This window comes from Enhydra lutris, unplaced genomic scaffold, assembly GCF_002288905.1.
Source record: "Enhydra lutris kenyoni isolate GAN:26980312 unplaced genomic scaffold, ASM228890v2 scaffoldscaffold53, whole genome shotgun sequence".
Classification (NCBI taxonomy): Eukaryota; Metazoa; Chordata; class Mammalia; order Carnivora; family Mustelidae; genus Enhydra; species Enhydra lutris.
In genome coordinates this window covers 7,009,357-7,022,789 of record NW_019154137.1, presented here as the reverse complement: position 1 = coordinate 7,022,789, position 13,433 = coordinate 7,009,357, and the positions used below count along the sequence as shown (strand labels likewise).

Here is a 13,433-nt window from a genome sequence, read left to right as displayed (position 1 = left end):
CAGGAATTTGTCCATTTCACTGAAATTTTCAAATGTGTTGACAAAAAGTTGTTTGCAATGTTGTTTTATGATGTTTTATGTTTGTACATTCAATAGCAGTGTCATCTTTTTCATTTGTGATATTCTCTATTTTCTTCTTCATCAGGTCCCATCAGTTATCAGTTTTATTGGGCTGTGCAAATTGTCAAACATTAGCTTTCTTGATTCTTTATATTCTACATTTCTATTAATTAATTCCAGCTTTTTAAATTATTATTTTCTTTCTTCTACCCTCTTTGAGTTTACTTTGCTTTTCTTCTTTCTAATTTCTTGGAACGGATGCATGTGTCATTGTTTTCAGCTGGTTTTCCTTTATACATTTTAAGTTTTCCTGTATACATGGATTTAGTTATACCAATTTTGATATGTTCATTATATTTTCATTCACTTAAAGTATTTTCTACTTTCCATGATGATTTTCTTTTTGTTCCATAGCTTTTTAGAGGTATATTTTGTAATTTCCAAAATTATATGGATTTTATAGTTACCTTTTGTTTATCTTTTTAAATAATTTTTAGAAGATTTTATTTATTTATTTGACAGAGAGAGACACAGCAAGACAGGGAACACAAGCAGGGGGAGTGGGAGAGAGCGAAGCAGGTTTCCCATGGAGCAGGGAGCCCGATATGGGGCTCAATCCCAGAACCCTGGGATCATGACCTGAGCTGAAGGCAGACACTTAACTGAGCCACCCAGGCGCCCCTGTTTATGTTTTTATTTCAAGTTTAAGTCCACAATGGGCAGACAACATGCTATAAATAATTTCAATACATGAGATACATTGAGACTTGCTTTATATTTATAGTCCAGTATATGGTCAATATTCGTAAATGTTCCATGTGCACTTGAAAATTATGTGCGTTTTGTATTATTTATTGTAGTGCTCTATATGTGTCAATTAGATCAAATTTGATAATCATGTTACTCAAATATTTCATATCCTTTCTGATTTGTTGGCTGCTTGTTCTATCATCAGTTAATGAGAAAGGGGGCCACCAAAGTCTCTGACAATGTTGTAAATTTGCCTTTTTCTCTTTTGTTGTTTCATATACTTTCTGATTTGTTGTCTGCTTGTTCTATCATCAGTTACGGAGAAATGGGGGCATTAAAGTCTCTATGATGTAAATTTGTCTTTTTCTCTTTTGTTGCTTCAATTTTGCTTCATATATTTGGCTTGATATTTTCTTCACTATTAGAAATTTCTTAGCCATTATGTGGTCAAATATATATATATTTTTTTTCTGGTACCCGTGAGACTAACAAAAGCTCTACTCAGCTTCCGAGTCTTCCAGCTGACTCAACCAGAACTGACAGATACTTCTAGAGGAAAAATATCCATAAATGTAAAATTCTATCTTACTTAACTCCTGAATAGTACAAAGTTTTAGAAATATTTCATTCTGGACACTCCATTGCACATATTATTATTAGGTAGTATTTTATTTCAATATTGTTTTCTAATTCCCAAATGTATTACTATTAATGATATTATTATTATTATTATAGTTAATGCTTCCTTTCCATCTCTGTGAGCTAGTGGATAGAGTTTATTAGTTCCCATCTCACTGAGATTGTATCCCTTCAAGCATCCTTACTTTTTGGCCCATTTTCTCTGTGTACATAGATACCCAAGCCCCTAGTCATTACTGGGCATAATAACCACTTAGAGCAGCCAGAAGGTTGACTTATATGCTTACTTCTTTGGCTGTTAGCTGCATCTTTGCTTCTGACAGTTGAGAATTCTGTTTCTTGTGAGCCAAGACATGTAATTTTAAAAATTATTACATTGTATTCTACAGTTCTAAGGTTTATACTGGGATGGTTTAAGGATAGGCTAGTTTGCCATTTTGCTGATACTGTTCATCTAGTCCTGTTACTTTTCAGGAAATCACCAGAATGATAGTTTTTTCTGTGCTTAGAGTTTATAGTTGAATAAAGCAATATACACAAAAATTTGCCTCTAATTTTTCTGTTCGCTCTGATTTGATTGGCTTTGACCCATTTAGCTCCCTAATCTTAGAAAGGCCCTTTCAGTTCAGCGTTGGAGAAGGCTTTTAAGGGGAGCGTAATTATAACCTCAGATTCATGACAAGAACAGAAGTTAGAAATCCAGATTATCAATTAGAGATTCAGAAAAAAGATATAGAGAGTAGGTGCTATTTCAAGATCAACCTACTTGAACTATCATTTATTAGGCAAAGCTCCCCCCTTTTTTTGTATTTTGTATTTTCTTGGTTCTATACTTTTCTTACAATCTGCTGACCCTACACAGTTTTCCATTCACTGTTCCACCCATTCAAATCTGACTTTACACCTGCTGCCTTATCAATACAGTTCTTCCTAAAGCCACCAACAATTTTCGTACTGATAAATTCAATGGACACTTCTCTGCTGAAATCTCACTTGATCTCTCAGTATCCACTGTTCCTTCTGTCATACCTTGACCCACAGAGAATACTTGTGAATGAATTAGTGAACAAATTGATTTAGGTAGTAATAAAATCCATACTCATGTCTTTATCAGAAGAATATTCTCACCCACTGAAAAATAACTCTGCTAAGTGCACAGTAGAAACCTTTGTTACATAGAGCTTTGTTACAGGTAATATAGAGTAATACAAATATCATTACATGTCAGTACTTCTAAATATATAAAACCTGTTTCAGAATTTGAGATTATGAAAGATAGATGACTTGGCTTCAGAACATTCTCTGTTTCTTTCAAGAGTATATGGCCAGTTGTACCCAAAACCTATTGCATTATTCCTTTTTGCGTTCTTCCTATAGGCTTTTATCCCCCATTTCCTCCTCCAGCAAGGGTATTCAGTCAAGAAAAAGGTTTGCCAAACTTTTACTTTAGCTTCTCTACTGTCATAACTTTATTAATATTCAGCATGTCTCGACAAAAAGTCAAGGGGACAGAGGAGAGAACCTCGGCAGAGCGAGTATACAACTTGATTATACTGGCTAAATAATGAATGACATTTCCAGATAAGATTGTATTTTAATCAACCAGGATTCATTTTAAATGCTTAAAGTAAATGCAGATATTGTTTGTATGTTCAGGGAAGCTAGTTGATTACCATCGTTGGCAGCTTTACCTTTTGTATATTATAAATTTTATTAGAAAGCTATCTTTCCAATTGTAGAACCTCTCTTCCTGAATGAAGTTAGAGCACCATTTTACTATGTGTGTGTGTGTGTTTTCCTCAATGATTGCTTGCAGCATCATAAAATCCTTGTAACATTATTTGTGATCTTAATGAATTTTTAGTGAAACCCACTTGACATTTGTTTGGCAGTGACTTCATTTCTAAGCCTTGAATGCCATTATCATTTTATGGACGTTTCAAAATCAATTTGACTTAGGGTTTATTTTATACTTAGAGACTTAACTATCTTTTTTATAGAGTTCCTTGCAAATTCACTGAAATGCTAGAGGTCTTTGTGACATTTAGTTTATATATTTAAAATATAAATATAGAGTGGGATTTTTGGTAATTTTAATGTCTTTTGCAAAGAGCAAACTCTGGTTTTAATAAAATATGTAAACATATCTTCTTTGAATTTCCCACAGAGCTCTGTACTATGGAGTGTGGTAGCCATGGAGTCTGCTCAAGAGGAATTTGCCAGTGTGAAGAAGGCTGGGTAGGACCAACATGTGAAGAACGCTCCTGTCATTCTCACTGTGCCGAGCATGGCCAGTGCAAAGATGGAAAATGTGAGTGTAGCCCTGGATGGGAGGGCGACCACTGCACAATTGGTAAGTACTGCCATACTTTGAACAAAATACATTGGATTAATTGAAGAAGGAAAAGCATGTTAGTGATAAATCACCAGGCTTTTCATAGCATTTGAGGTTGGAGGAGAGAAAAAGCAGAAGGGTTAGCCGTAAGTTTGAAAGTTTGGTTAACTGGGAGTATTCCTCCCTTGTTGATAGTATCTTACTTCTTTCTTGTGTCATTTCTTTGCTCATTACTTCAGTATTCCTTATATTTTCTGTTTTCTGGTGCACTGAGTTACTCAAATGAAAGATGGCACATTGGAATAAAGTGTCATTAGTTAATAAGAGAAGTGCTTTTGTTGTGAACATAACATTCACTGCCCATTTTTCCTTTTGCAAAGTATAGGTTGTTTCACTTGAAAGTACTTAGAGGCAATTTCATTAAACAGGACTACTTTAACAGAAGCCATTTGATATCATTAGGAGCTTTCTTTAATATATATGAGGAAGGCACTTCTGACCTTCCATCAATAGAACATCTGTATTGCATTGTTTATCAGGTAGTACAGAGAATTCGTACTGAGGCATCTACCCTCTCCCACCCCTTGTCACAACTTTCACTAATTTTGAGGATGCTGCCTGTGAGAACTGTCTGTGGGTATGACAGAGCCTATGTAATAAATCTCTCATGCAGTCTTCACACTATAAAAAAAACCGTAATAATAACCAGAGTTTCAATTTTAAAATACTTTTATTTTTCTGGAAAAAGTCCAAGTCCTTGACACATACATGTATCTGCAACAAAGGCCTCCTTCATGTATAGACAGACAAGTACGATTCCTATTATTCAGCTAAGGAAAGTGGGTCACTGTGTGTTCCCGTGGCATTCCGTGAGCACACAGACATCGCATGCAGAGCAAAGGCAAGGGTGCACCTCTGGATACCCAATTCATTGCTTGTGGGATTTTTTTTCCCCACCAGACTGTACCACTGCTCTTATTTTTAGGTGAAAGTATTTTGTTATAATGGTTGAGACCTGTCAAAGTAATGTATACTATATATAACAAATATAACATATAATCTTAATAAACTACATTACTACTGTAATAAAGGTATAGTAAGTCTTGTTCTGTGACTGTGGAAAATATTTAAGATTCATTAAAAAATGGTGAGGGGTGAGATTCCAATGCGGCATAAGTAATTACATTCCCGCACTACAGTAAGTTTATTGCCTTCACATAAGAGGATTTAAATATCCTGATGATTACAGAAGGTGGTTACTCCAGAACTCCCTTCTAAAGATATTACTAATAAGAAGTTCAAGCCAGTGCTCTTTCACAAAAGTTATTACTGAAATGTAAAAATGCAGTTCTTATACTTTTAATGAAATATGACACTTTTTTAGGAAGCCTAATAGAGTTTCTTGCAGAAAAGCCATTAATATCTTTCCCACAGAAAATATTATTCACAAACTACACAGGCCCCTGTACCAACTTTTGAGCTGCAGGCATTTCGGCAGTTCACAGTTTGCTGTTCTCCTCCCAGGCAACAGATGGTAGACCATTAATACATGTTGGATAGCTGTGGTCTCCCAGAAATTCATTCAATCACTCTTTTCTCCCCCCTTTTAGCTCACTACTTAGATGCTGTCCGAGGTAAGATTTTTCTCACTCATTTTGTAACAGAAAAATATTGTAAATGGAAAATACACATGTGGGAAAGGAAGGCTGGGTGAGGTGTGTGTGTGTGTGTGTGTGTGTGTGTGTGTTTCGGGTTTGTGTTTTTACTTCTGGTAGGCTTCCTTAAGTGTGATATTGTCAGGTCATGATATAATAGTCTGACTAAAAATTAATTTGTTTTTCTAACAACAAAGAGTCTTTTTTTTGGCCGTAGCATATAATGGATTGACAAGCCGTTTTAAGAACTGTTTTTCTTTGTCTTTCTATGGAGTTGTGTGTGTCTGTGTGTCTGTGTATATATCACAGGCAGGTAATTATTAAATGAACTAGGTTTGAATAGACAACTGAACATTTTCTTTAACTTAACAATATGGCTCTAAGTCCATGTACAGTATCCTTTCAAGGGCAGAAGAATTCTCCCCTTATAAGTAACCCATTGTGCATCCTCTCAAGGATCTGCCTTTGATAGAGACAATAAGGGTTTTTCTGTCAGATATCCTGGCCTTTCTTTACCTCAGCCTCAAAAAATTGACTATGTTCCAAGTTATCCCTGATTTCTCTGTATCCATTGTGTATCTATGATAATGGAACTAGATGAGTGGAGCTAGATAAATTATTTTCTTAAATCTATATATATTTATCCTGTACCACTTCTTGAGGAATATATATATATACACACACATATATATATATGTATATATATATATATTTACACATAATATATATAATGAGAGAGTCTTCATATTTTCTAACAGCCATCTGTCATTTTATTTTTTAAAGTTGTTTCTTCATCTGGTCTGTTGATAGTTACTTAGCCATTTGGAAGGAACATTGGGTTATATCTACAGATTTTTTAAAAATTATTTTCCTCTTTATACTTCTGGAATTTTCTTTCAAAGACAGCAAATGAAAAAATATATTGATTGGATTGTCTCCAGTAAAATTCAGATCTGGTCTTGTGCTGCTACTAGGAAAATTCCAGAAGCTATATGCCATTATTGCCATCTCTGTTCATCTGTCCACTGAGCACTTGGCACATACACAGTTGTCCTTTGGAATGGCCTAACTCTGAACTATTTGTATATAGATTAGGGCATCCCAGAGAAATTAAAAGTCTAAATAGAGATCATTGTTAGTGTTTACGGTTTCCTCTTGACTGTGTTTATCCAGTCATTCTCTAGAATTCTGAAGATCTCAATTTGGCTCGCATTAATTCCATTAACATTTGTTGAGCACCTACTACAGGCTTGATATTATTATGCTAGCTTCTGAGGGAGACACCAGATAAATAAAAATTTAACCCTTAGCCCTCGGATTAACGATAATCTTGAAGAAAAGAGCCAAATAAATGTAAAGCAACTGCGGCACATTTCTAAGGCATTTATATGGACAAATATTTAATGGCATGGTCTGAACGGCATACCAACATACGGAAGTCCTGAAGCAGTGCCTCACAAGGGAAAAATCAGTACAGACTGGAAGTAGTTAGGGGAAGTTTCTTTTCATAGGAACTGCTGTCTTTTCCCAGATTATTGGCCATAACCAGATACAGTATAATCTATCCAGTTTTGATTGAGCTGAGAAGAATTGTTTTTTCAAAAGGAAACAAAAAACATTTTTCTGTCCCCCTCGGTTTTCATCTTAGCTACACCAGAGTTTGGGAATTGGGGTTAGCATTAATAATGCTTAATTGGCTCTCTAAGGAAAAGCACAGGCAAGTAAGGGATAGCAAGTTCCCTGGGAAGGTTTTGTAAGCAAGCAAGTTCCTCTTCCATTTATTCAACACCTCATCAGAGTGGAGCCTAAGCGATTAGATGCTTTCCTATAGGTAGATACATCATTGTTGCCCAATCCCATTCTGATGTCTCCGATTGTTATTCTTTGTTGTCTTTACAGATGGCTGTCCAGGGCTCTGCTTCGGAAATGGGCGATGTACCCTGGATCAAAATGGTTGGCACTGTGTGTGTCAGGTGGGTTGGAGTGGGACAGGCTGCAATGTTGTCATGGAAATGCTTTGTGGAGATAACTTGGACAATGATGGAGGTGAGTTACTTACAAAATGTAAATATAAGAAAGGAATAGCCCAGCACAGTGATGACCAATTTGGCCAAGAGTGAAAATTAGGAACCCTTTTTAGAAATGATATTGAGTTATATAAGGCCATACTACTTTTTAAATCTTGGTTTATTGAATATTTACTATCATCAGACAATATTGCAAACTCTGCATGCATTATATCTTATTTATTTCTCAAAACAATGGCATGCGGTAGAGGCACTACTTTCCCTACTTCTAGGTGGGAAAGATAATGCTTAGAGTGGGAATAGTGTGTGACTTTTCCAAGATCACACAACTAGAAAATCACAGCACCCAGGTTCCAGTTCAGGTCTATATGACTTCAGACACTGTTCTCTTAACAACTATAGCCATGCCATCTCCCATATCTGTGGCATTTATTATACCATTTATTATATCCATGTGCCCCTGTCCAAACTGTCAGATGCCAACACTATACACACTGTGAAATCATTTCCTTTGTTCTTAGTTATTTAGAGCAACCTCTTAATTTAGTAACGCTTTGTATCTTTCAAAGGACACAGCATCAAGACAATTCACAATAGAATTTTTATATTTAATTCAAGAGTTGCACATGATGTTTTGAAAAGCCATATTAGCTCCAAGGCCTCAGGGTAACGTAACCACTGCTTTTTCAGTCAAACAAACAGAAGCATCTAATACATTGTTCAGTCAGGCCTCAAAACAGCCCAGATCACCTCTGAATGAACCTAAAAGAGCAATTTCTCACTTTCTTCTTTATTTCTACTCAAGGAAACATGAAGTTAATAAAAAAGTTTTCTTTCTAATCGTGTATATTATCTTAAAATGAAATAGGTCATTAAATTTGATTCCTCTGCTTTCTATATCTGCTTAGACAATTATATACCTTGTCATTTGAAACCAAACATAAGGCTTAAATCAATAAGGTAGCAATCCCACTTTGAGGATTGCTGGATTTATGTAAGAGTTTCCTCCTTTACTAGTTCTGGCCAGCAGTTTACTTCAAAACTTATAAGAATTTATGAATTTTAAATGGAAGCAACTTCGTGATTCAGTGCACAGGGCTTTGAAGTTAAACTTTCTGGCTGCTGTGTACTTACTGGCTGCTATATGATTTGGGAAAATTTCTTGGTATCTCTGTGCTTCAATTTCCTTATTTCTAAAATGGGACTGATAATAATATTAACTCTTTCCTAGGGTTATTGTAAGTATTAAATAAGACAGTTCCTGTAAACTCCTTAAAAGATGATAGACTGTCCTCTCCTTCCCCTTCACACGCATATAACATATACACATACATTAAACTTAGGATAACAGCCCATTTTTGGAAGAGACTGTTTACTAGCTACCTAAATTGAAAATTTTAGGGGAGGAGAGGAAAAAAATAAAACAAGACGAAACAAGAGATGGAGACAAACAATGAGACTCTAATCATAAGAAACAAACTGAGGATTGCTGGAGGGGATGGGGTAACTGGGTGATGAACATTAAGGAAGGCATATAATGTAATGAGCACTGTGTATTATATAGGACTGATGAATCACAGACCTGTACCTCTGAAACCAATAATATACTATATGTTAACTAATTGAATTTTTTTCATTTTATTTTATTTTATTTCTTTTCAGAGTTCCAAAATTCATTGTTTATGCACCATACCCAGTGCTCCATGCAATACATCCCCTCCATAATACCCACAACCAGCTCACCCAACCCCCGACCCCTGCCCCTCCAAAACCCTCAGTTTGTTTCTCAGACTCTAAATTTTAAAAAAATACTTAAAAATTAATAAAAATAAATAAATAATGTTGAATGAGGAAAACAATTGAAAAAAAATTTACTTGGGAAGCCAGAGTGAGATTTTCAATTACATGGTGCACTGATCAACTAGTTGCTGGACTCTTATGGCCCTTCGAGATTCATTTTCACTTTACTTTCCCATGAAAACTGGCATAATACAATACAATACAGTACAATACAATGCAATATAGAATAATGTAATTACCAGTAATATTAGCATACTTGTATTTAGAATTTACTATGTACAAGGCACAGTGCTGAGTCCTTTATGTGAATTATTTCATTTAATCCCCATGAGGCAGGAACTACCTTTAATATACTCTTTACAAATTAGGAAACCAAGACACAGAGAAGTTAAATAAGTTGCTCAAGATCATATAACAAAGAAATGATAAAACCAGGTATAAACTTTGGTGGTCTGCCTCATTCCAAAAAGGATTTGAGGTCGTAATGGGGATTTCCCAGTTGATATATTGATTAAAATGCTTATGCTCAGAAAATACTTTAACAACCCCTATGATTGTAATTTCTAACTCAGTGTTAAGCCAAAATAAGTTTCCTGCCTTAATAAAGTACAGCTTGGGGACGCCTGGGTGGCTCAGTTGGTTAAGCGGCTACCTTCGGCTCAGGTCATGATCCCAGCGTCCTGGGATCGAGTCCAACATCGGGCTCCTTGCTCAGCGGGGAGCTTGCTTCTCCCTCTGCCTCTGCCTACCACTCTGTCTGCCTGTGCTCATGCTCTCTCTCTCTCTCTCTCTCTCTAATAAATAAATAAAATCTTTAAAAAAAAATAAAGTACAGCTTGATAAAAATAATTAAACATTTAATTATCAAGCATTTTTATGGCCTCAAGGTCACCTTGAGGCAACCAAAAATGTTTAATGAATGTATCAGTTAAATATTAATGAATTAATGGATTACCAGTTCTTAATATCTGTGGTATATATAGACACAAACGGTATAGAAGATTTTGCTCAATATGTATTGACCTCTGAGCATTCCTTTAAAATTGTGTATCTATGTGCAAATCAAAAATCAACGACCCTGATTTGAGTTCACTGTATTTTTATGATTGTTTCTTTAGGGAGTGGCAAGAAAGGCTCCTGGAGAGTTCCAATTACCATTTTTTTTCCTTTAGTAAGATTAAGATGATATTGATGATAAATATACATCTGGTTCTACCTTGAGATGGAAAGATGGATTAAATAACCTCTGAAAGCCCCAGGACTGAGATTTTGGACAATAATTTGAGTCTTATGCTGTTTAAATATTATCCCTAGGAATACATTAAATGTCCTTCATTTGGTGGTTTCAGCTTTCCAGCTATCCAGAATGACTGGATTCATTTAGTTGGATATGACTCGTGATTAATATTTGCATACTTGTTTGTGTGTGTGTGTGTGTGTGTGTGTGTGTGCGCGCGCGCGTGCGCTTTAATTAAATCAGAAAGTGCCAATTGAACCTTTTGGGGAAAAAAATGGTCCTCGTTTTTAAAATGTAATTCTTAAGAAATCTTCCCAATCAAAAAAATCACTTTAAAGCAATTGCTTCAAGTAGCTGCTACCTGATTGCTCCATATTATAGCAGATACTTAAAGAATGGCTGAATTTTTTTTGCATTCTAATCAGCTTTGAATGCTCATTAAGTATTGCTGCTGTTTCCTGCAGCTTTGACTTCAGTTACACTCTGATTCAATGCATTGTGACTCTTAGTAGCTAATTGGGCTGCATTGAATATGTGGGTGACACAACTGGTCTAGGAGCTACCTAAAAGCTCCTTGAACAGTAAGAACAGAACAGAGAACAAATAACCTTTGGATTATTTGTTAACATGCAAAACAAGGAAAGCTATCTTATGCATTGTGTATATAAGAACTAATTACCATAGAAATTACAAACCTTTCAAATACCTTGACCTCATTTCCTTTTAGTCAAAAAGCACCTACCATGTGCACAACCCTGTGCTTGGAGGAGGAGACTTAATATTAATGTGAAAGATGACCACAGTTTCATGTGTTAATTATGTGTACAGATTTGGGGTTTAGAAAATGTGATCATCATATGTTACATGCACATATGAATTGACATGAGAAAAAAAGTTTAGACATTACACCAGCTGAATCAGAGTAACTAAAACAAATAGGACAAGTTCGAACTTATCAGACATTAAAGCATATTTTAAAGCTATGATAATTAAAACAAAGTGGTACTGGTGGAAGAATAGACAGATCAGAGCAAGCGAATAAAAGCTCTGTCACACACCCCAGTACAAATAAAAATTTAGTGAATTATAAAACCAGCACCAAAAACCAGTACTGAAAAGAAGCATTATGAAATAAATGGTGCTGAGACAACTACTAAGAAAAAAAAAAAAAAAAACCTTAGGTTTTCAATTTCTAGCATATTCATTCCAAAAAAAAGATAAAAATACTCCAACTGATTAATAAGTTCTGTGTAAGAAAACCTCAAACACAAATAGAAGAAAATATAGGTGACAGATCTCAAGACAGGAAAGGACTTCTTAGACATAAAAGCAAGGAAAGAAACCGCAGTAGGAAAAATAATGATAAATAGGTCCTCATAAAAATTTCAAAATTCTTTCTGGTGTTCGTCTAAGCTTATAGGCCATCCAACATCTAACCATTTGGAGATATCAAAATCTGCACTGTCTGATATGGTAGCTAATAATGACATGTGATTATTTCATTTTAACTTAAATAACATTTAAAAATCTGTTTTTTTGGGTGCCTGTGTGACTTAGTTAAGCGTCCAACTCTTGGTTTCATCTCAGGTCATGATCTCAGGATCATGAGATCAAGCCCCATGTCCAGCTCAGTGCTCAGTGGGGATTCTGCTTGAGATTCTCTCTCCCTCTCCTTCTGCCCCTCCCCCTCACACTCACTCACTTTCTTTCTCTCCCTCCCTCTAAAATAAATAGATCTTTAAAAATTCAGTTTCTGGGCTCCACTAGGCACATCTCAAGGGCTCAATAACCACATGAGCCTAGTGACTACTTACTAGCCCAGATCTAAAGCATTCCTGTCATTGGGAAAAATTTTTATTGGATGGTACTGATCTAAATGTTTGACCCAAATGTGTACCTTTCAGCCAGACATTGCATATGGAGTGTACCCAATTTTCCATTCCTTCATTACTACTTTGTGCCAAGTATTGTGCTTGGCTTTAGGGATCAAATGACAAGAAAAGTTTCTGCCTGCATGGAGCTTATGGTCTAGGAACGGAGAAAAATATTAAATAAGAAACAACACAAATAGCTACATATTTACAACTGTAAAGAGTGTTATAAAATTTTTAGAGTGCTGTAAACATGTATAGGGGGACCTAACCAAGTCTACATGGTAACACAGGCCTCACCTGAGTGAGGGGCAGAATGCTTCAGGCCAAGGAAACAGCATGTACAAACGCCCTGCAGTGGAAAATGTGCTAGGCTCTTCTAGGAGGTGAAAGGCAAGTCATTTTTACTGGTATGTGGGCCAAAGAAAGATTGGTAGGAGCTGAGAATATGAAAGTAGGCATTAGCCAGGTCATACCAGATCATACAGAGCAGTGTGAAGTTCATATGATCTTCAGTTATCAAATAAAGATTACATTTTATTCACTCTAGTTATAGAGGGAGGCAAGTGGTTTCTGATACTGTGGAACGATTGTTAAGGAGGTTAAAAAGATGTGGAATAAGAGTGTTTAATCAGAGCAACCCTTTTCTCCCTGATCTTTTAAGTTTTGTCACATGTTTCCCAAGCTTCTCTTATACAAACTCTTCCAGTGGTCTATATTCATATTCATTGGTAAAATCAATAAGTTAATTGCCTAAAAGAGAATGATCTTCCAGGAATCATTCTTCATAACAAGTCACCATTCATTAAGAACAATAGCTATTTGCAAGCCTGTTTTATGATATAGTGTTTCTAGATCTAGAAATCAGCACCATGGGTGAATTATGAACACATAAGCTCATGGATCAATAAGCCTCATGTTTTGAATGTCACCAGCATGCTGCAGTGTTTAATAAATAGAAAAACAAAATAGAAGGAGCAATGAATTGGTAACATTTGTTCTGTTTAAGGGCCAGACACCCTCTCCACATTTACTTTTAAGATTTGGCTGGGACAAAAG

At 35.6% G+C, this 13,433-nt stretch overlaps 1 protein-coding gene across 3 annotated transcripts in view; it reads left to right on the top strand.

Moving 5' to 3' along the window:
• The window catches only part of LOC111157267 (teneurin transmembrane protein 1), a 550,623-nt gene that overhangs the window by 370,043 nt on the left and 167,147 nt on the right, over positions 1–13,433 (top strand). For all 3 annotated transcript variants that reach the window (XM_022518549.1, XM_022518550.1, XM_022518548.1), the window contains exons 12-14: positions 3,617–3,802; positions 5,395–5,418; positions 7,339–7,485. In XM_022518549.1, coding sequence (XP_022374257.1) covers positions 3,617–3,802; positions 5,395–5,418; positions 7,339–7,485 — 357 coding nt within the window. The remainder of the gene's footprint in view (positions 1–3,616; positions 3,803–5,394; positions 5,419–7,338; positions 7,486–13,433) is intronic.